The sequence below is a fragment of the Thermobia domestica genome, chromosome 7 (genome assembly GCF_964235325.1).
Source record: "Thermobia domestica chromosome 7, izTheDome1.hap1.1, whole genome shotgun sequence".
In the NCBI taxonomy this organism is placed as follows: Eukaryota; Metazoa; Arthropoda; class Insecta; order Zygentoma; family Lepismatidae; genus Thermobia; species Thermobia domestica.
The window spans coordinates 294,697,038-294,720,711 of record NC_137460.1 but is presented as its reverse complement, the minus strand read 5'-3'; the positions used below and the strand labels follow the sequence as shown (position 1 = coordinate 294,720,711).

The 23,674-nt window shown below is 37.2% G+C and overlaps 1 protein-coding gene across 1 annotated transcript; it reads right to left on the bottom strand.

Moving 5' to 3' along the window:
• Positions 1-3,293: 3,293 nt before the first annotated feature.
• LOC145691063 (uncharacterized) lies at positions 3,294-19,662 on the bottom strand. The gene is made up of 3 exons (XM_081766716.1): positions 19,565-19,662; positions 13,712-14,124; positions 3,294-4,924 (listed from the first exon to the last, which is right to left on the bottom strand). The coding sequence occupies exons 2-3, from the start codon at positions 14,098-14,100 to the stop codon at positions 4,243-4,245; spliced, it is 1,071 nt and encodes a 356-aa protein (XP_081622842.1). The 5' UTR covers positions 14,101-14,124; positions 19,565-19,662; the 3' UTR covers positions 3,294-4,242.
• Positions 19,663-23,674: the final 4,012 nt, after the last annotated feature.

Sequence of the window (23,674 nt, the reverse complement as noted above, 5' to 3'; positions counted from 1 at the left end):
TTAAGCTCAATTGAGATTATTTTTATTTTTGGATGCAGATCGAGGTCCTAGTCTCCTATATCACTTTTGAGTTTTGCCTATAAATAACTTTCGTAATGTATACTGGCGCAAATCCTACGGGATTACGGGGATATGTTCCCAATCTTGGAAGTGGGGGGACTGTTCCCCCCAACAATCTGATTTGAAATGTATTTTTTTAGGGGGGAGATGTGGTGGTTTGTGCTCAACTGCCACAAAAGAAAGTGAGATGAAATTGATGTTCCTTGCTGTATAATATACAACAGGTTCACTTCAGAAATCAGCATCATCTACCGTAATATGAGTCTCATCTCCTCCCTCGGAATAAGCCTCAAATCTGCCCGCCTCCTAATGTTGAAGACAACTGTGATCCCCCGATCCTCCACTGCATTGTTTTTCAACTTCATAAGTATTTTGAACATCGCTTAAAAATATATATAATATGCGAACGGTCTTACCCATCCCCCCTCCAATGTTGACGACAGATTTTCTTCGCTGGTAATGTAATAATTTAATGTAGCAAGTAGCAGTGTCATGCCTATATCATTCGCAGAAGTTTCGTGTGTACGACGTGATATTTCCTGAATTATTAGTGAAACCGGAAGAGATAGTACATTCCTATCACTTCCGATTTCACTAATAAGATCGGAATAAGGTTTGAATATATTCTTAGGACGCTTAATTGAGTCCAGAAAACCGATCCACACTGTGTTAGAGTTTTTAGTCTATAGCGTTAAAACAGAAAGTAATTTATTTCACTCACTTCTGGTTTCAATAGAGTGTTCAAAGAGAAGATAGTACATATTTCTATAACGCTAAATTGATTCCAAAAAAGATGCTTTTTGGTGCCTCTTATCCTTTTTGGTCTGCATAGTTTAGTATGGAAACCAGCAGTTACAGTCGATTAAGGCAGGGGCGGATCCAGAACCTACTTCTGGGGGGGGGGGAGTGGATTGTCACACTGCTACTTAGAGCTACTTTTAAGAGCTTCAAACTCTTGAATGCCTTTTATTTATATATATAAAATAAAAACGTTTCCTCTTCTGGGGAAGACAAATTTGTTGCTGTGTGATCAGTGTACGCACCTTTGGATATCGAATTCTGGATTCTTTTTCTTACGGAAGCTCATGTGGTTCGGATTCCACGTTAAGTTGTAGATCCATGATTCATATATCCTCTGTGCTGATAGATATGTTAAACTCAAATGCAATTGCCCAACCAATCAAAGGCTTACATGTGGAATAACTTTTTTTTTTAATTACTTCGACAACATGTAAGAAGAAATCTTGCAAACTAGACTATAAAATAGAAAAGAAGAAGTAGCTATATTTCGATGTAAACGCTGTCAACAAATATTGACTGATAGTGTCAAAAGCACAGTGAAACACTGATGAAAAAATGTAGAGCAGCAAACGGAACCTCAAGCATAATATTACTGAGATTTATCTCAGTTCACAAGCAGAGACAAAATTCCATGTATATAAGAATTATAGTCAGGGGTAAAAGTGCGGGGGAACGCAGTCCTCCCACTTCCAGATAATATCTGTAGCGTCCCCCACTTTCTAAAAAGATTACAATGGGCAAAGATAGGCAGGGGGACGGCATGACGTTGTGCGTGCCCCTACCTTTTAAGATCCAAAGATCCACTTTTACCCCTGATTGCAGTATAATATATAGTGGCAGAATGAATTGATTACAGCAAAGAACTAAGATACATAGAATATCTTGATGACAATGAATAGCAAGTAACAGAAATAGTACAACACTACACTGAGAAAAATCCGTTCTCCGGACAGCGGAATATTGTACAAATATACGGAATCCTTTTGTTTACTACAGAAATCAGTATGAAGCGTACGTTATCCATATGCTACATACGCACTGAACTTAGATGTTACATCATGCCGTTGAAGGATGTCTCACATCTAACAGTTTTTCGTATATCATATGTATATACTTATGTTACCTTCGTCAGCTATATGTTATATACGTCCATTTGTATGTGACATCTTGACTGCCTATATTGTTTCATACGGAAAGTACGTATAGATGGAACACTTATACAAAAAGTATTATAAAACATGCATTTTGAGTTATACATCTGATGTACGTTAAGTCCAAAAACTACAGGAATTACGCATGTAACCTATCAATTTAAGTACGCCACCTACAATTTTTTCTCAGTGTAATTATTTAAAATTTTCTTAATATTCTTGACTCCATTATTCAGCCCCACAACTCTCGTAATTAAAAAAAAAAAAAAAAAAAAACTTTGTTTGTGCGATGCGAATAAAATTATAATTTCAGAATTTACATCTGAAGTTATCTTTAGAACATTTGTCAGATTAAAATTCAGGGCAGAAATAAAATTTAAACATAGTATTTTGTCCTTGTTTATTGCTCGTATTGCATATTAAACACAAATGTGTTCCCACTGGAAAATCATTTATTGAAAGACAATTGCAAGTACATTTGCTATTTACTTTTAAATGATAAAGAAGCTTTATAAATTTGTTTCTACAAAACCATAATCTACATAATTAAAAACGAATTATCGTGTAGTTCCGAATATATTAGAGCAGGCCGCAAAATTTCCCGTCGCCAGGTCGCCATTGGCGACTACAAATTTAGAGCTGACAACCAGTGTTCAGTAGTAATGAATTTTGTCGAAACTCGCAGGGCTGGGCAGTTTCTGTTTCGCACGAAAATAATTGAAGCGCTTGGAGGATAGTGTTATATTACATTTCTTAAAACGTTGCATTCTGGGGTTCATGCGCGTGTTATATGTTAATCATGCCATGTAACACCTTATTTAGTGAGTCCTCGTCTGGGTGCAGGTATTTAGAAAGGATGAAGGCGATATGTAAAGGAACAAAGTTGTGAAAGTCAATTTTCCCGTCATATTCAATTTGTTATATAGCACCTTTATCCTCCAAGCGTTTCAATGGTCACTGAGTGAGAGAAATGAATAATGTGGAGTCTCCACAACGTTGTTATTCGCCCCTCCTTTCCCATCCTTAATCGAAATGTTTTGCCTCCCGGCGTGTCAACACGAGAGATCGTTTCCCCCACTGTTTGAAGGTAAAACTGCTAGGGATCAGCCATTTGCTTAGAATAGATCAACCAATCATGTCACGATGTTAGTGATAAATAAATAAAAAAAGAATAATTAAATACAAAATATATTTAAAAAATAGATATTTGTATGAGTTACTGTTATCACTTCAATCGACAACTGGAACTTCAGTGCAGAGAGAGATAGTGCGTTACACAAACACGAGATTTTAAGGTAAGATATTTTTTAACATGTATATGAATTGTCCAATTCAAAATTGATTATCCTGAATCTAATTGTCCGGTTTTAAAATTTTATGCCCTGATGTAATCTATTTACTTGTCAAACCAAAGGCCGTGGAGGGGGCTCTCATAATTTGCACGTGAGATATTGGCGACCATAATTTTTGGATTGTCAAGTTCGTCTCACCAGGGGCGGATCCAGAACCGACTTCTGGGAGGGGGCGGAAGGTCGTCATACTGCTACTTAGAGCTACTTTTAAGAGCTTCAAACTCTGGGATGGTTTTTATTTATATATATAAAATAAGAAAGTTTCCTGTTCTGGTGGGGGGCGATTGTCCCGATCGCCCCCCTGGATCCGCCACTGCGTCTGACTTTGAAATTTTGCGGCCTGTATTAGAGGATCATATTGATTTACAGTTGAGGAATTTTAGATTATTGAAATTGTCGCTTTAATTTTGTTGAAAGAGTGAAACATTCAACATACTGCGAAAACAAATTATTGTATGTGCATATCGTAGGATATTGTTTATTTTATACGTACGAGAGAATGAAATATAAGTAGTCAGTTAATTACATTGTTTTTAAGTCTGCATCAAAACATTGTGTGTAAATCTATAAGAATAATCTAGAATTAATAAATAGTGAATATTGTGAATATTTCATTACGCAAAATTTTAAAATGTATACTATCAAGTCTCACTCTTTTAAACTTACATTAAAATAGTAGAAAATGTTTCACATTAAATTCGCAATATTGACGTTCCCTACAGATAGGCCCTATATGTTCAATCATTACTATTCGTAAAATCGTTATAGACCCTATATTGTTTGTTCTATTTCCGTTTGAGAAACACTACAACTTCCCTTTTAATAAAATTGACATGATTTGAATCAAAATGTCAGACCACTATGCTTCAAAACAAAAGTTAGTAACAATTACGTCTCATATGCATTCGAATATGATATTTGATTCCAGTGCGATCAACGAATGATTGTCCACAGTATTCGCAGTTGTACCTTTTATCTCCAAGATGGCGTTTGATGTGTGTTTGTAAGACCTGTTTGTCATAAAACTGTTTTCCACAGCGATCGCAGATACCGCCGCTGCCTCCCCTATGAACAGACTCTTCGTGGACATCCAGAGTGGTTTTTGAAACAAATGCTTTCCCGCAAAAAGAACACATGTGCCTTTTATCGCCAGCAACTGATTTTAGATGTCTACGAAGAGCGCTCGTGTCAGAATAGGTTCTTTCGCAGTGAGAACAAGGATATCGGTCTAATTGATGGATTTTCACGTGAGCTGTCAAATGAGTTTTAAGAATGAATCTCTTTTTGCAATGGAAACACTCGAACCGTCTAACGCCAGAATGAACGTTTATTTCGTGATATTTTAACGTGATTTTACTGTTTAATATTTTTCCACATTTCTTGCATTTGTACAAAACTCCCGAATGTGCTTGTAAATGGTTGTTCAGATAAGTCTTGGCCACAAACGATTTTCCGCACACTTGGCACTTATGTTTCCGTAGAAGTTTATCACCCCATTTTCTCTCGTTCTCCTCGAGGGCAAACACTGAAGAATATACACTAATTGGAACATTGTTACACCTGAAAACAAATAAAAGAGATCGGATAAATTTTAAACAATATAAGATATTTGTAGATGAAGTCTATCTTCCTTAATAATAATAATAATAATAATAATAATAATAATAATAATAATAATAATAATAAATCAGGGTCTCGCTACAAGGAATAACACAACCTTATTTTAATGCTATTAATAATTTAATTTCTCAAAGTTCTGGATTGGAAACTCATAAGCAAAAATATCCTAATAAAATTAATTCTGAAAACTGAGTGAATTCAAATATAATCCACACTGAAATCACGATAAATGTATGTGTTTTTCATCCATTGCTCTGTGAAAGTTTGTACAGTGCACTTTCACACAGGTTAGCACTTTGAAACATACGCGAGTATGGAGATTTTTTTTTTTTTTTTTTGTGGTGAAAGGTGTAATACTTCCCTCTGATAATAAAGGTGTCTCTTGCATTAGGTTATTCCTCCATGACTAACGATCTATTTAATCAGTAACTCGTATTACGGTTATCGAAGGATGACAATCTATACATAAAATATTATTTTCCAATATCCAGTTACCAACATAAGTATCTTCCTCTTGACTGTTGTAACCCTATCAGGTCGCATCCAGCAATTTGCTGGTGTCACAAACATCTGGATAGACGCAACCCAACGTGCACGTATGAATTCTCGCCGACGAAAAAGTTGGGAGACCTGCTTGAGCAAGGTCTTTATGCTGTACAGATGACGACGTATTCTAAAATGAATCTGCGTTGTTTGGAGTGCGGCGTATAATGAACTCCATATAGAGGAAGCTCGGGTATTATGGAATATTCGGTAATATGGAATACCTCATTATCTCACCTGTGATGTGTTGCTTCCAAGTTCCCATGATGCTCTACAGTCAGTGTCCTTGTGATTGTGACATTCATTGTGTTGGTAGAAATGAAAATCTGATTTCCTATTCCTCAAAATTTTACAGGTAAGTGTTTTACAACCTGTATTTTCCTATTGAAATGTATTAGAACAACAATTCTTTGTTTACTATGACGTTGAATATACAGAGTGGTAGGTTGATAAGCGCCATTATCCTATACACCTTCGAATGCGTTTAACAGCTCTTTCGTTTCCAAGTTGGCGTGGAGTGCAATATGGAATACCCGCAAGAAAAGCATGGTATTCCGTATGGTATTCTGATTACAAAAATATCTATCGGTATTTGGCAATTAAACATACATTTATGACAACAACAATGCTAAGCGTAATTTTTATTTTTTACATCAAATTTTCTGATGATACAAGGGGTGAGCTTGGGTCCAGCGTTCATCATGTTTAATGTGAGCACACAATGACTGTGCCGATCCTAAAGCAGAGTTTTATATTTATGACTTTTGCAAGTAATCAGATTCAGTTATGGCTTGGCATTCAGAACTTTCATATATTGTCACTGCATTCTTCGTATGTTCAGCAAACTCATTTTTTTTCTATATAGCATTTGTATTCCATATTACCCGACTATTTCACATTACCCTCCAAAGAAGTTTTGCCCACCCCTGTACCGAAACTTCTTTATCAAGATACGCAAAAATAAAGCCAAATATGTAAGGCGTATATTTGTTTTCCTTTCTGTTTCAATGTGCAATTCTTAACTGAATTACAAGCGAAACAAAACTGGTATTCCATAATACCCGAACTTCCTCTACGAATAGCATTGTACCTCGTTGTGTACAATGTGTTATTTCACTACATACCGTAAATTTAAAAAGTAAAAGTGGAAATCAATATTTTAATTTAATGAAATCATTATGTTTAATCACTTATGTGAATTTCTTAGTTTGTTTTCTCTATCCGTTTGTTAACCCTTATCCGGGCAACCGAGGCCTCCCAGGCCCAGTAGCTTCATTTTTCTAAAATTTCTCAATAACCATACATATTTCGAAGACATAAAATACTGAATTCTTCTATCTTTCGTCGAAGTTAAAATCATGAACATATCGAGTTGGTAAAGCTAATGTTTTTTTGTTTTTTTTTAATTTGAAAATCTTTTCCTGACGTAACCGGGCAACCGGGGCCTAGGAGGCCCCGTATAACTTTAGTGAAATTCCTGTCAAATATTAGATCAAATTGTCACATAATTATATATTGAACACGTGACTATTGTAACCTTTAGTCGGAACAGTATGCGGCAACAGACATTGAATTTTGATTGTTCTGCACTTAAAATATATACTGGGCCTGACAGGCCCCGGTTGCCCGTTTACGTTACAAAATTTCTGGACCGGATTTGCTATTCTGCTTGGCTTACAAAAGCGTGATACGAAGTTTCGCTACTTGACAAAAATATATACCGGTACATTCTAGACTAGTCTAAACAGTAAATGACAATAGGCATTGATTTTGTGTATTCTGCACTTAAAATATATACTGGGCCTCACAGGCCCCGGTTGCCCGTTTACGTTACAAAAATGTCTTGCCCGGATAAGGGTTAAATTGTCTAGACAAGGCGGAAAAGAATAGCGTTATGTGTACATATCTAAATTCTGATTGTCTCCTTTGTAGAACTTCCGCGTTATGTAAAACTGTGTACGCAATAAATTGTAACAAACTGTAAGAACTTTCTAGTTACTTATGCTGATGAACTTATTTCCGTCAAACTGACAATTTTTTGCAGACGTCGAGATTTTGGATTTGAGATTCCACAGGTAATTCTTTTGCATGTTTCTTTACTATCTCTGAAACAGTATTTAAACTGAGGATTTCCTACTTTCATTCAGTTCGGGCTCTAATATAGTCACTCGTAACTAACACACCAACACCTTAACCTTTCAGAGATAAACTACCGAAACCGCAACGCTAACTGTGAATTTAACCTATCTTACGAGAAGTAACACTCTTAATTAGAGCTTAGCTCACGAATCTCTGCCGCGATTGACGCCAACGAACAATTAGAATCGCGGCAAAGGTTTGTGAGCTAAGCTATATAATCTATTCTTATTCTAAGTTGCACTGGATAAGTAGCGAATCTAGTGGACTTCCTGTTTAGTCCCATTCATCGATCTACAAGGACGAACCGTTTCCAGGTTCATAAGAGAGAAACCATCTACATCAGTCGACTGCAGGTTAGTAAGATAAATATATTCCTTGTATACACAAATTCCTTGAATACACTACATTAGACACTCTACATTTCTTAAATGTTTAACGAAAGACTAATAAACTCCGATATAAAACATACTTCTGTGTCAAGTAATTCATTTCTGCGAAAAGATTAAGATTACCAATACGAGATTGGTAAAGTACGTGTGTCTCCATCTCTATAACAGTGTTAAGGCATGTTGTCATGAAGAAATAAAATTCACTGATCATACTGATTGAAATAAACTGAAAATATGAAGTCTGGAACAATTCAAGGAAATAAGTTTGTAAATCCATTCAATTGATCTATTCAATATCCCATCATTATCGTATCTCTTTCCTTCTCTACAGGCCCGTATCCAGGATGGGGTCGGGCCCCCCTAAATTTTTGCTGGTCCCATAAAATTTTCACGGTAGGCTTGCAAATCAACTATAATATGGTGGATCGGGACCCCCCTAACTTCAGTCGGGCCCCTCCTACATTTTTGGGCTGGCTACCGGCCTGCTTCTCTACAAGAGGTGTTGTATCCCTTTACGAAATGCGTTACTGGTACCGTAGAATTTTAAAACATGGCTATTTAGATAGAGGGTGTACTACTCCTTCAGTAATTTCTTGGACCGATTGCAATAGTTTCCCTACTTCCGGAGTTATGCAGCTGTAGTTTCTTTATATGTCTTCCTTCTTTCGAGTTTCTCTACAAAATGGCGTTAACTTATATATACTTACCATTTCTTTATTGTTCAAAAATACAGTAAGTAATAATTTTTGCAGACAGGATTTTTCTCATTTACAATTCATAGGAAGATTATGACCAATCAATATTTTATCCGAGGGGAAAGATTGTGTTGTACATCGTTTCTTCTTTTTTTCTTTCTTTTTATTTCTAGTTCAAGACAATTCCTGATACTCTAAAATCATGCTTGATAACAATGACAGGGGAAAACAAGGAGAATTTAACTTCAGACAACGGACATTTCCATTTATTTTTTATTGCTCTAAAAATTACTTCAGAGTTAGCTGATTACGGAGAACACTTCCTTTTGCTCATGCGTTGATTCTAACTAGTCTAAATTTTCCATTGAATGTCCATGTCGGTACAGGGAAAATGACTGCGCCCCTCACTAGGGAAACGGCTTAATGAAAGACACGATGCATGTTTTTCAAATGTTGCGGAGGAGAAACATAACTAATAAAGGAAGAATATGAATAACGATTGCATATTACGGAAAGGAGAATGCTACGCTCTGGATCTCCGAAATAATAAGAAGGTATAGAATATGGAATGAGAGAGTAACGCTGCCTTCACACTAGGATTTTGTGAGCCGCTCATGTGAACCTGTAGTGTGAAGGCATGAATCCTTCTGGGCCACTCAAAAGATCGTAATACCAAAATGGCAGTCATGCTAGAGCCAGAAGCTGTAACTTTAATCTTGAATATAAATTGCAAGAGAAAAAGGAAAAGAAGGTATAGAACAATGTGAATTCATCCTATAAGTCGATCAAGACTCGAAGAGTGTTCATGTTAGTCATCCAACTGAGAGAAGATGAAAGAAAAGTTTACAATTACTTCAGGATGTCTATATCTTCGTTTGATCAAATTGTATAATAGTAAAAAGTGCGCATTTTATCAGAGTTACAGCAAAATGAGAAAATTTTCAAGACAAGTATATGTACACTTTTCTCCATTCCAACTGAGTTCACGCTCACGTGTGAAGGGCTCTCATAAAATTGCGTGCTATTTTCTTCCCCTCCAGCAGCCCACTCGAGCCAGCTACTGGCGGGGTGGTCTTCATATCACCTCAGAGCCATGGTTCATTGCACCGAAGCGCGTATTGAAGGCGTACATTTAAGGGGACCGCGCCAAGGTTGGACGACGACAAGCCTGGACACTTTTTGCAGGGGTGCCCACAAGGGGGGGCTATGACGCAAACTGCGTCATTGAAATATTTGGGGGGGGGTTAAAAATCTATATAAATATGTTTGACGGGGGGGTAAAAATTAATCGAAAAGATTTTTTTCATGGAAGAATACCTATGGATAGACAATTGCGGGGGGGGGGGTGCGTCATGGACATAAGGGGGGGTGCGCACCACTGCTTTTTGTGTCTAAGCTTGTCGTTGGCCAACCTTGTCGTTAGCGACCCAAAATGAGATTTGTCAAACCATCTCGGGGTCGATCCCGACAAGCCTGGACACCTTCAGGAATGTGTCCAGGCTTGTCGTTGGCCAACCTTCTCGTCAGCGATCCAAAATGAGATGTGTCCAGGCTTGTCGGGATCGACCACGACAAGCTTGGAGACCCCAGGAATGTGTCCAGGCTTGTCGGGATCGACCGCGAAAAACCTGGACACTTGAGTAATGTGTCCAGGCTTGTCGTCAACGACCCAATTTGAAATGTCTGTTCCAACAAACTCTACCAGTTAAGGCGTTTCCAGTTCATACATACATGCCCCTCAATATGGAGTTGCATGGGTCGCATCTATATCGCTATTGGCTGATTCTCGCCAGTCAGCTACTGCCCTCTACTAGGGAATTTTCGAATTATTTTAAATTTATTTACCTTTTATTAAAAGAGATTATTATTTACAAAATTTTCGTTTTACTTAAAAAAATTACAAGCAGTACTTAGCAATCGTTGCAATATTTCCGCCAAAATATCATGGTAAGTACGGACCTTGCGATTCTGCCGTGAAAACCACGTTTTCATGCACCGCTGACTCTAGGGGTGCGTTCTTAAACATCGATCAGGTTAAATGCTTTCTTTGATTAGGTTAAATGCCTAGTGTTATGAAATTCTTTTCGCGAAAACGCTTATTTCGTTACGGGAGGTGAACCAAATATTACCGTGAGTAGGCGTACACTTCGCAAAAAAAAAAAAAAAAAAAAAAAAAGGACCTTTTTGATGAACAATTATGGAAATGAGTTATTTGGGGGAGATCATCTGCTGAGCAATCGTAAGCAAATTAAGTATATCTGGTTTCTGGAAGACTATCTGATAGAATAAGAAATATCTAAAAAAAAAAATCATGATCTACGACCATGTAGAGCATTTTTGTTTGCGTGCCTCTTAGTAGGATGTTGAAAAGCTGAGAATGGGGTTCGTCTTAAAGAGGGCCGTACTCAGGATTTGTTTGAGGAGTTTATAGGCCATATTTAGAATATTTTGAGGAAGGTATAGACTATATCTAGGATATTTTCATAGGTGCATCACTGTATTTTATTTAAACTAGTAACTATAATAAAGGACACTAACAGTGTCATAGCAGCATTAGGCTGGGACAACAAGTATTTGTGCTAATCTTGATGTTATTTTCGGACTATGAGAACATGAGCAATTTTGAAATATAAACCAAGAATATTCCAATATCGCACAGTGTGTTTTTCTACGGACGCCATCTCGATGGAGAACAATGTTACAAGAAAGTGTGGGTTTCCAAACTGGAATGTTAGAATTGAATCAATCGTTTGAGCTATACAGATGTAATCTTGAATGGTAGAGAAAATTCTGTGTGAAACTCTCTTGCTTCATATCAGTGTATGAAAGAGTGGATAGTTTTATGACTCTAATCCAAGGAAAATGAGACAGACGGGCAGCTAAATGCTGATACTTGCTTTTCGTACAAGTGTTACAGATTTGATCTGAAGAATCTGCATTAATACTAAGCTTCTTTCTCGCTCCCCTGGCCTATCGCATTCTTCAGTTAGTGCATAGTCTAACCCATTCTATTTCTCTTTAATTCCATCTTTTTAATATTGCTGTTACAGCACTTAATTTCTTCTGCCCTCCTGCATTATATATTTTGTCTGATAATTTACCTCTCTCTCTATGCCCACATTTCGAAAGTTTCCAATTAGATTTCATTATCTCTTCCTGCACGCCCGGATTTCCCAATAGGCCTACTGAGCCCGGGTCTAGGAACTAAACGTTCTTAGATGCGCACCGACAAAAATTGTATAAGAAACCGCCAGAGTGATCATAGTTTAGTTTTATATCCTTATTGTCAAAGGATAGGAGAATGTACTAACAACTTTTGATCAAGAAATCTTGCAAATCAAATGCGTAACATTGCATTTTCTTAGGTGATCGGTGTGAAAGTGAACATGATTTAAAGCATAAATTGAAAGCATGTAGAAAACCGTCGCCATTCTGCATTTCAGACACGAAAAATCAATGAATACGTTAGTTGGAAATTGATTCTATTTTGAATTGGAACTCCAAAAAGTTCACCACGTAATACAATCACAAACACTAGAGGTGAACACGTTTAAAGTTTCTGCGATTGCTTTTCGCGGCGAATAGCCGCAGTCTTAGCGTTCTCTTTTGTATTAAATGCATGTGTGGTTAATTGATACTAGGTGTTGCGTTAAAGTCTGACGGACCCGCTCAGTTCGGCGCCACCGTTTCAGCTCGGCGCTTATGTTAATCAAATGGGATGTGTGCCCTTGTACACAAAATTTTCGCCGAACTGAGCTGGCGCCGAAACGGTGTCGTCGAAACGTACCGGCCCCAAATCCTGATGGCTTGAATATGTTTGAAACCTAGGCATTTTTGGGTTTTAATCCTCGTTTTTTTTTTTAAAAAAAAATTTAAACCGGGTTTTTATGGTGGAAATTCACGCAATGCTGCTCTTTCAGCGCTAAATAAACTTATTGTCACGTGCTCTGAACGCACGGCCCATTGGAATGTGTCCAGGCTTGTCGTTGGCCAATCTTGTCGTCAGCGATCCAAAATCGATCCCGACAAGCCTGGACACCTCAAGAATGTGTCCAGGCTTGTCGTCGTCCAACCTTGTCGTCAACGACCCAAAATGAGATGTGTCCAGACTTGTCGGGATCGACCACGACAAACTTGGACACCCCAGGAATGTGTCCAGGCTTGCCGTCGTCCAACCTTGTCGTCAACGACCCAAAATGAGATGTGTCCAGGCTTGTCGGGCTCGACTACGACAAGCTTGGACACCTCAGGAATTCGTTTGAGTCTGGCGCAAGAGGATAAAATGAGAAGTGTCCAAGCTTGTCGTTATTCAAGCTAGTCGTCGTCCAACCTTGTCGTTGTCCAACCTTGTCGGGAGCGACCAAAATTAAGTGTCCAGGCTTGTCGTCGTCCAACCTTGTCTGCGTCCCCATTTAAGAAGATGTAAGGTAGGAGCTGCAATTCACGTGAGCGGCTCACAGGATCCTAGTGTGAAAGCTACCTAAGGAAAAAACAAAAGTTCTAGAAATATCTAATAAGATTCGAGAAAGAAGGCTGCAGTCGTATGGCCACCTAATGAGGAAAACAAGTGACCATGTGGTCAGAAAAGTGATAGCAATGGGAAAAGAGACAGAGAGAGAGACATAGAAGTATATGAATAGACTTAGTTAAGAATGACTTCAAGGAAAAAGGTCAAAAAGAGGAAGAATTCTGGGATACAGCTTTACGGAAAAGACTTACGAGAAGCGTGGACCCTATGAAGTGCGAAAAGACGGAGGTAAAGGAACCTCCCTACTCTTTGAAGTTTTTCACGCCCATACTATGCAGCACACAGTAAATTTATGACTGAAAGTTCAAAGTAAGTAAATCAATAACAAATCCTACTAATTCTGCTATTTCTTTGTCCATCAGCAGCTAATTAAAATTCTGTTCTTCGAACTATACTTCATTCTGATAGACAACAAATAAAACATGATACAAACCTTTCCAACGATGAACCTATATCTAGCGATCCCTGTTGAATGCCATCCTCTGACATTGCTAATTGAACACAAGACTCAATGTCCATAGTTCGTACGCCTTTGTGGGTGACTATTTCGCCAAATTCGTCAGATGTAAAGCTCTCCTTGTGTTCTGAAATGTTTGAGCTCCAACTTCTCTCCACATCTAACACAGGAAATGAAGTTCTATTCATATGTATAATTTGAATGTCCTTCAACTTCAGACGGATGGACACGTATCCGGAGTCTACAGAAGAATCAGAAGAACTACTACAATAATCATCATCATCGTCGCCAGAAGACTGTTTATAGGCAGTGACACATGTAACAGTGACAATTTCTAGTTCGGTGATCACTGACTCGGAATCCATATTTAACTCATATCAAGCTTATCGCTGAAACAATAATAATTGATATCATAAGGAATATTTACAGCCAAAAATTACTTGCAATACTACATATACTACAGAGTGGCCTATAATCAGTTGGAAATATTACATTTTTAATGTAGGAGTAAAATTCAAACAAAAGCTGACTCAGATAGCATGCTTTGACTCCAGAGAAGCAATAGAGATAGTGCTCAAGTACACAATATATGGCTACAAAGCATGCTCAAAGCGACTACCATTTTGTTGGATGCAAAGTTCATATCGTCGTAACACTAAAGCCTGTTATTACAATATTTGGTGATGTATAATACATCATCAAATATTGTATGAAATGTTTCAGCAAAGTGGAATTTCAACGTGTACGATACTAAGTTGTATGCAACTTTTGGGTTGGCTACATTTGATACAACTGTTCTAAAATAAAACATGTTTTAATCCTATCCAACAGTACATAAAAGAAAACAAACTAATATCGCGGTGCGGTGTCGCTAAATACGGACACGGCAAGCAATTGAAATGCTTATTGATGCCTACAAGGAGCCTCCTGTTTTGTAACTTAAAAAATATTACAATAAATTCAAACACAATGAAACCTTGGGGAAAATGTAGCTGAACTTAGGCTTTAAAAGAAGGCCAGAGACCACAGGTTGTTGAGCGTTCACATTTCATATGCATGGTTCAAATTCCAGTTGCTCGTTTATTTTAAGATTTATGATTTTAAAGCTTATGTTGAAATAACTGCCTCAAGCGAGTACTGCGTTGCAGTCTATGCCTACCAACAAATGTAACAAATAAATAAAAAAAATGTAAACAAATGAGCAACAAAACTAAGTTTTGTATTTGATCGTTTATAGTGCGTGTAAAAGTTTTAGCCAACTTATTTAATCAAATAACTATCAAAGATAAGTTTAATTAAACATTTGATGGAAAACTATGACCATGTATAAGGGGCTTAAATCACAAGTTCTGATTGCTTTTGTCATGGTATCCAATCGTTTACTAACCGATGAGTGAAGCTGGGGACTATTTACGTTAACCAAGAATTCTAGTTTCATTTTCTTTCTTTGAAGATGACACGTCAGATTGACATTTTAATCGCACCAACCAGATATATATTGCAATTTTTTTGGATCAAAAAACCCAATATATTTCAGGGAAAAAAATATATGCCTTATGTCTGGAGTACTACTTATAGTGCAGCCAAACCCAAACTACCACTTAACACACAAGGGAACATTCCGATATGGTGAATTCAATTGCTTAAATTAATTGCTAGCACTGGGCTCAACACCAAAAGAAACCCAGAAAAAGATGGTGTTTAGTGGCAGATCGTATACAGAGTGGGAGATAAGTGAAGCCAAAGTGCGAAGATATAGAAAATGTCTAGAAAAACCATGTTAATTTTGAAACGAGTAGAGAGATTGACGTCAAATGTTGAATATGAGAAATGCATGTTGAGCTCCACTAAATATGAGTGATATGAATCATGGGGGACATCTGAAAAGTCATTATGTTGGAAGTAGCGCAAGAATATACGGGAAAGGGGTCATGCGACATATGGCTCTTGACGCACACCGTCTATTGAAATCAATAGTGGCCAATACAGTTCGAGACCTCTGTTCAATTGCAACTGTTATGGAACTTATGAATGATTGTATGGTTGATATAAAAATAGAGACCATAGTGGGCACATTTGAAAAACGATAAAGAAGTACAACCGGTCTGTCACAGCTGTCTCTGGTACTGAAATTGAAGCAGTAGTCGATAGGTGTCATGAATGCGCCAGGTGTTGTTTGCAAATATCCAGTTTCATAGAACGCATATCTAATCATAGCTTGGAACTTTGGTGCTGTAAACTAGAAGTGGGTGAGTGATTGCAAGTTAATTAAGTTGTCTCGTTAGGATCATTTTTGAAGTCAGCTGACGAAAAGCGGTATATGTTTTACGAAATTCTTATATGGACGGAAGAACAACACACCCAACGGTTGTATGAGTGACGTGCAGCCTCCAAGGGGGTCTAGGGAGCCGAGCCTCCCTAAATTTTTGCTGGCCTCTCTAATATTTTCACGGTAGGCTTGCAAATGAACTATAATATGGTTGGATCGGGTCCGCTAACTTCATCCGGCCCCCCTACATTTTTGGGCTGGCTACCGGCCTGTCATCAGGGATAAGGAGTCGGGTAAGTTCACCGGACCCTGCACCAACTTTTCACCAATTATCCGGTCTCTGCACCAACTTTTCATCTTTATTGGTTCTCCATGAATTGACGAGGAGCAGCAGTTTTATCTGCTCTATAGAAGGCCAGAAAACGTCAGTCATTCTCTTTCAGATTGTCCTTGATCATATTGATACATTACGAGAGTATTGATACATTACCATAGCGTGGAACGCCTCCTGTTCCAGAGGTTTCATACTGTATTGGCCACTATTGATTTCAATAGACGGTGTGCGTCAAGAGCCATATATCACACGACTCCTTTCCCGTATATTCTTCTTGCTCTACTTCCAACCTGGCGGCTTTTCAGATGTCCCTTATGATTCACATCCCGCCTATTCTGTGGAGCTCTACATGTAATCCTCATATTCAACATTTGACGTCAATGTCTCTACTCGCTTCAAAATTAACATGGCATTTCTAGACATTTTCTACATTCTGTCTTCACACTTTGCCTTCACTTATCTCCCACCCTGTATACTGTCTGCCACTAAACTCTCTTTTTCTCTGTTTCTTTTGGTGCTGAATCCAGTGCTAGCAATCATTTTCAGGAAATGCGAATGGTCCCTTGTCAGTATGATGTGCTTATTCCATAAAAAAATATGAAAACTCGATTTAGGGGCTGTTTCAAACTTTTGTGCTCTCTCATCCAAATCTAATTATTGGCCAAGATCCAATCTTTTGATGCATTTTTTGGATCACTCCTGAAATTCTTGGCCAAGTTCGCAATCTTTTGATTCATTTTTTAAACCATTCCTAAAATTTTTGTTTGTTATTGTAAACGAACTCTTTCGAAATGTTACTTCTTTGCATTTCTTTTAATAGGAACATGAAGTATATTAAGAAAAACTGACTTAAAAATTTTAATGTTTAATATTGCATATTTATATTTGAACTTACAATATTATAATGAAATTTATTATAACTCGCATTTGCAAATAACGTATTACATTATTAGGCCTAACATTTCAGTAGTTAGAAACACAGCCGACCGTAGATTTCATTTGCTCCAGACCAGTGGTCGAAGTGAGATGGTATACGGTAGTGTGCCATACCGTCTCTGGTTTTTCAGTGCTAAAGATATACCGTCACTGGAGAGTAGATGCTAAATACCTTTAATAAATCCACTTTTAGACACAGTAATTGACGAATGTGTTTGCACGGGAAAAGATTTTATTTCTTATGTAGAAAGAATTTCTAAGTTGACAACACCGACATTTTTATATTTTCCCTACATTTTGTTTTTAAAATTAGCTGTCTTCAAAGAAGTTCATATAGTTTATAAGTATTTTGATGCGCCATATTGAATTGTTTATTTATTTATATGTGCGTGTATTCTTGCCTTAATGCATGTAAGTCGTGTTTTAAGCATGAACAGATTTAGGGCTTTTCTGCTGTAAGGGACGGATCTTGCAGGGGTTTCGAATACCCTTCAGTCGAGTGGGGGTCCGGGATTTTTTCCGCAAAAAAAACTGTTAATATAAAAACTCGGATTTTGAACATTTTCATGTATAATTTTCTATAATACAACGTACAGGGATTTTTCCCCAGAAAGTTGTTGGCGGGGATCAAAGTCTCTTCACAGCCTCTTCCTAAAGAGAAGCTCTCCTATGGTTTTCAGTCTTTCTGCAAATAGAAATACAATCTTTTAGGCAACATATCCTCACCGTATTTCAACATTTAGATAGCCGGTATGTCAAGTCAAAATCATAATAAAACATACAACCTCTGCTTTTATTTTCCACTTCGAACACTGCTCCAGGCAAATAATTTCGTCGCTGATAAATACGGCAAGAAAGCTAACTATAGCAATTTATCGTTGAAGTTGGCGATACAAGTGCACGATCGATGACCGATATTTGTTGTAAAATTGATTAAAGTTTAAGATTATGTTGTCTCGGTTTCTGCAATTTTGATTATTTTAAATTGAAAAACTTAATCAGTTTCTTATTATTTTATTATTATTTTAGTAGACTTTATAATTTTTAATAGAATTTGCCAGGACTTGACAGTGCTTTGGAACCCAGAATTAGAGAAATCTGATGAACTTAAAACTAAGCCGCTGCCCCCAAAACTCAAACGCTATCTTCCGTGAGTAGCTATAATTACGCCCAATGGAGAACATTGAAGTAGCTACTTCCAACACATTATTCTTAGTTTTAGATACGTTGTGAAATAATTTTAAATGAAAAATCAAATTACCTTAAATATTTTTTGTTTCTCCAAAATTATTCATGACTCTTAGTGAGTTATGGAATCCCGTCTAGGCATTGCTGGATTGGATACCTTAACAAGGCCCGCTTCAGCTAGTATTACGTAAACACGAGAAATGACACTGGACTAATTTTTACTGAAGAGGTCCAGGCAACTTTTCCCAGTGATGCCAACATGTGGGAAAAATCTCATATCGTGGGAGTTTTTGACCTTATTTTCTTGGAAAGGGATAAAAAGCAGCATATATGGGATTTTTCGAGATCAAAATTTACGATTTGTTCATTTAGATATTGTAAAAAGTCACTAAAACAGAGAAATTTAGGGCATTATCAGGCCCGTATCCACGGGGGGCCGGCCCCCTAAACTTTGGCTGCCCCTATAAAATTTCACGGTAGGCTTGCAAATGAACTATAATATGGTGATGAAGTATAATATGATTGGGTCGGCCACCCAAACTTTTACCGGGCCCCCCCTAAATTTTTGGGCTGGCTACGGGCCTGGACCTTATGCAGAGATGTTTTAACGTATGATTAGCATTATACTAAAGGACAGACGACTGTACGAAACATATGTTAGTCGAACTTTTTAGTATGGCACTAATCGCGCGTCAGAACGACTCTGCATAAGGCTCTTAGGGCCTTATGCAGAATCGTTTTGAAGCCTGATTAGCGTCATGCTAAAGGCTTGACTACTGCAGGGAAGATATGTCAGTCAAACTCTTTAGTATGGCACTAATCACGCGTCAGAATGACTCTGCATAAGGTACTTAATTTTTAATATTATAGCATACTATAAATTAGTATAACGTGGGAAATTCTTACGTAAAATGGGACTTTTTGTCTCTCGACATGAGATTTCATAATGTTTCAGGTTGGTATCACTGCCTTTTCTTAAGCTAACCCATCACTAGTATACTGTTCCCTACTCTATTCTATCTTCATCTAAGTTACCAAAACCAGTCCTACTTTTCGATGCGGGTGTTACGTAAAGTAAACCCAAATTAGCTCTAGTACTTACTTGAAAGATATCGATACATTTAACAGAAAATCCAAAATATATATTAAGACCACCAGTTAGGAAATAAAATGATTGTTTTATTCAACTCTTTTTTCTTTTTTTTAATAACCGCAAGTGAGAGTGAAATCTTCAGATACAGATATGCGTCATAGCCACCTATAACAGTTTTGTAATATGATTGCTTTCAGGGACGTACGCAGGGGGTTGGTCTTGGGTATTCGGACCCCCCGAAATTTCTACTTTTGTGTAAATTTAGGCTAATTTTAGGAGCAATTTTAGGAATTTTAATATAAAATACCCTCAGATTGAGTTTTCACTCCCCCCGCACGAAATAAATTCCAGCGTACGCTACTGATTGCTTTATAGAAAGTTCGGCAGAAAAAACCTGAGGGTTTTCAAATTCAAATCCTGACTAGACTGGTTATTTTACAAATTATACTTTATTATTTTTTTAAAAATTTGATCTACAGCTCAAAGCGTTTTGCTTACAACAATTACGTATGAAATATACATATTGTACAAAAAACCACAAGTGTTTAAATTTAACTTGATTTCTCTCCATTTTAAAAAATGTTGGTTAGACCACTGTTGTACTCACCCCCTCAATTCAAAAGTGTTTTCAGTAGGGATGGCCAGAACCAGTTCCTGATGGAACAGGTTTTTGGCACTGAACGAATCCAGTTCTAGAAGATCCGGTTCCGGAGCAGGTTTTTCGGATCCATGTCTGGAACCGGTTCTGAAAACCGGATCTCCAAGAACCGTTTCCGCCGGAACCGGAACTTTGTGGCCATCCCTACGCTAGACCCGAGCTGCTGACACCCTGTGAACAGTATGCTAGATGAAATGGTAGAAGCAACAGGCACGAGCCCAGGCGGCGGTTGCTTGTCTCCTTTGGCTAAACAAACTGGATAACTGGCAAACTCATTGGCTAAACAGGCAAACTGGGAAACTCATTTGGCTAAACACCCACTGGTGGGCCAAAATTTTTTTCTGGGGAGCAGAAGCGGGTCTGGGCGAGGAGGGCACAAGCGCGTGGTCCTCTTTGCAGTGTTTATAAGGTTAACTATGTGACTCTTTTACGGGTCTTTGAAGGCTTTAGAATCCAGGCCTGGAACCAGTTCCTATGATTCGGTTCTCGAACCGGGTTTTCGGACCCAGGTCTGGAACAGGTTCTGAAAACCGGATCTCCAAGAACCCGTTCCTCTCGGAACCGGAAATTTGTGGCAATCCGTAGTTTTCAGAGGGTTTCAATCACCTGAGATTGTTTACTTTGATTTTTTAACTGTAGATCTCAACCTTAACATCCACCGAACTTGAGTTACTGTTTTACATTGCTTTCGTTCACTTCTCTCTCTCTCTCTCTCTCTCTCTCTCTATATATATATATATATATATATATATATATATATATATATATATATATATATATATATATTGCCACATTATAGAACTATATTGTGTTTTATTAATTTGTTGATTATTTAACCATAATAAACTTTTGATACAATATAGGCCAATATTTAGGTTTATAAAGTACATCATATAGATAATTCCTACATTTATTTTTAAAAGTTTAGCCGGAGTTAATGAAGATTTTCATTAAATTTTGAATGTAATATTTAAATTCAAAAATACGTGTGGAATATTGATATAAAATGTCCCTTAAAATATTTGAACTATTTGGAGATTTCAATGAAAGGAATACCATCTGAATAATCTGAAAAACGTAATTTTATACGTCCTCGTCAAGACGTCATATTTGTCCCTGCAGTCGACGACTGCCTTTGCAGAGCATATAAAATGAACGAAACTGCATTGTTATGTCATCATACAACACTGCAAACAACGGATATTTAGCTACATACAAGGTAGCTTAAAAGTAGAGATACCTCCTGCATTGATCAAGTATAACATTCTAGTTTACGGATTTATTTGCATCGACTATTCCGGGCTTAAGTTATAAGTAAAAAGACGTTAAGAACTAATAAAGAAACTAGGTCTACCTGTTTGATAACAATAAGAAATGATATAAAATACAGTGAGCTGATCACTACGGGACTGTATATCTACTTTTGGGCCACCCTGTAGTTAGGGAAGAGGATTTCTGAAAACTGATCCATCTCAATACCGATTACTGCTTATCTTAAATAAACACTAGTAGTGCTAAAACATGTATTGGATTTCTTACCAACACCAAGAACCTCTCATAATGAGAAGGAATGAGCTTCATTCAACTAAATTGAAAGAGAAAGAAGTAAGCCCTCCGCATTGATCTAGTGGCTATCATGTGTCTTTGCTTTACGTGGTTCCGGGTTCAACTACTTGCGAGAAAGAGTAAACATTTAATTTAATCATTATTCATCCATCTCGTTTAGCTTGAAGGGCGTAAACGTGGTACGTTAAAATAATATCATTGCATTTCTTAGCGAACTAGGCACCTATGTATAGAATTTATTCAAAAATAACATCAAATATATATTGACAACCTCCCTGGTTCGTTTCTTAACTTGGGGATGTTTGAGTGAACACAGAGAAGTTATCTTCCACTCACTATCTGAAATGAGTGGGAACGTGATGTACAACTATGCGAGAGGTTATGGTTCGGTTCATGTTATTACGGGGATTCCAGTAACTGAATAACAACTCTAGGTTTTAATAATTGAATAACTGTTGTATTTTCATTACTTGGTGTAAGTAAGTGTAAAGTGTCGTGTTTTAATTCGAGTAATTAGAAGTTTGGCAGTTCTAACATTGCATGCCAAACAGGCCCGTGCTGGGGTACTAATGAGGGCGGTGGACAAGTCTACTAAGAGGGCGCCCATACAAATGGGTGTATATATATATACTTTGAAAGAAAATATGAGTGCCATTTTATATCAAAATCATCACCAAATTTGTTTTAATAATAACGCAAATAGTTAATTTGTGGAAACCTCTTTACTAGAAAAAATATTTTTAGTTCTTGTAATAACATTTCTGTCAAATAAAAAGAAGCTAAATATATCAACAACTTAATATAGTACTATGGCCTATGGACACAGGAGGTTCAGTGACGTGTTTACAATTGCTTTCCATTGATTTCTGTCCTTAGCCAACTGAACCCAGTTTCTACTTTATATTCCAATCTCTGTGAGAACCATTTTAATATCATCCTCCCATCTGCACCTCGGTCTTCCTAATGGTCGTTTTCCTATTTGGATTTCCAGTTAGAACTTTGAAAGCGTTTCTAATTTCTTCTATTTTGGCTACATGACCTGCCCATTTGAGCCTCCTAGACTTCCGCCAATTCTCATTCCCGTTCCGGGATTTTCCTTCAGAGTCAGTAATCACGTTTCGCAACCATACAGCACAACAGACATGATTATCGTTTTATATTTTAAGCTGCAAATTCCTCATCAGAATTCGCGATAACAAAAGATTCTTAACTGAATAATAACAAGAAATCTCTGCTTTCAGTTCAGTTCACATCAAATTTCGTAGTGATTATGGTTTTAATCTGTTAATAATAGTCCTAGATATTTGAAAATATCCACTATGTCGAAAATAAATATTATTTGGTATTTTAACGCATCCATAAAATGCAGTATTACAATCCCAATCCCAAACTTCCATGTACTTTGTTTTCTCTGCATTTACTTCCAGAGTGATAATAGAATCTTGTTAATAGAATGATTAGGAGGATGTATTGAATGTTCACAGAAGAGAAATGCCTCAATAGTTATTACAGTCAGTTTTGTTGCTTTTCTTCTGAACTGGAACAATGATTGATTCTTTTCACTCTTGTAGTAATTCCTCCTTGTTCCAGATAAGGAAAATGAATTTGGGTATCTTGCTCTACAACTTTTCCCCTCCAACTAAAATTAATTTTGTCTAGATCCAGAGATGTGTGTTTCTTTAATTTTTTAATAGTGATTTCTATTTCTGTCTAGTTCTGAAATATATGGTTATGCTGTATGCATTTCACTTTCTCCGCGAACATTAGTTTTTTTAGCTATGTGTTAAGCAAATCGTCAAAGAAAAATCCATCTACCTAGGTATTTACGATGCTATCCTGATCAGTGAGAACTGTTCCGTTGGCTTTTTTTAATATATAAGCACGAGGTTGATAGC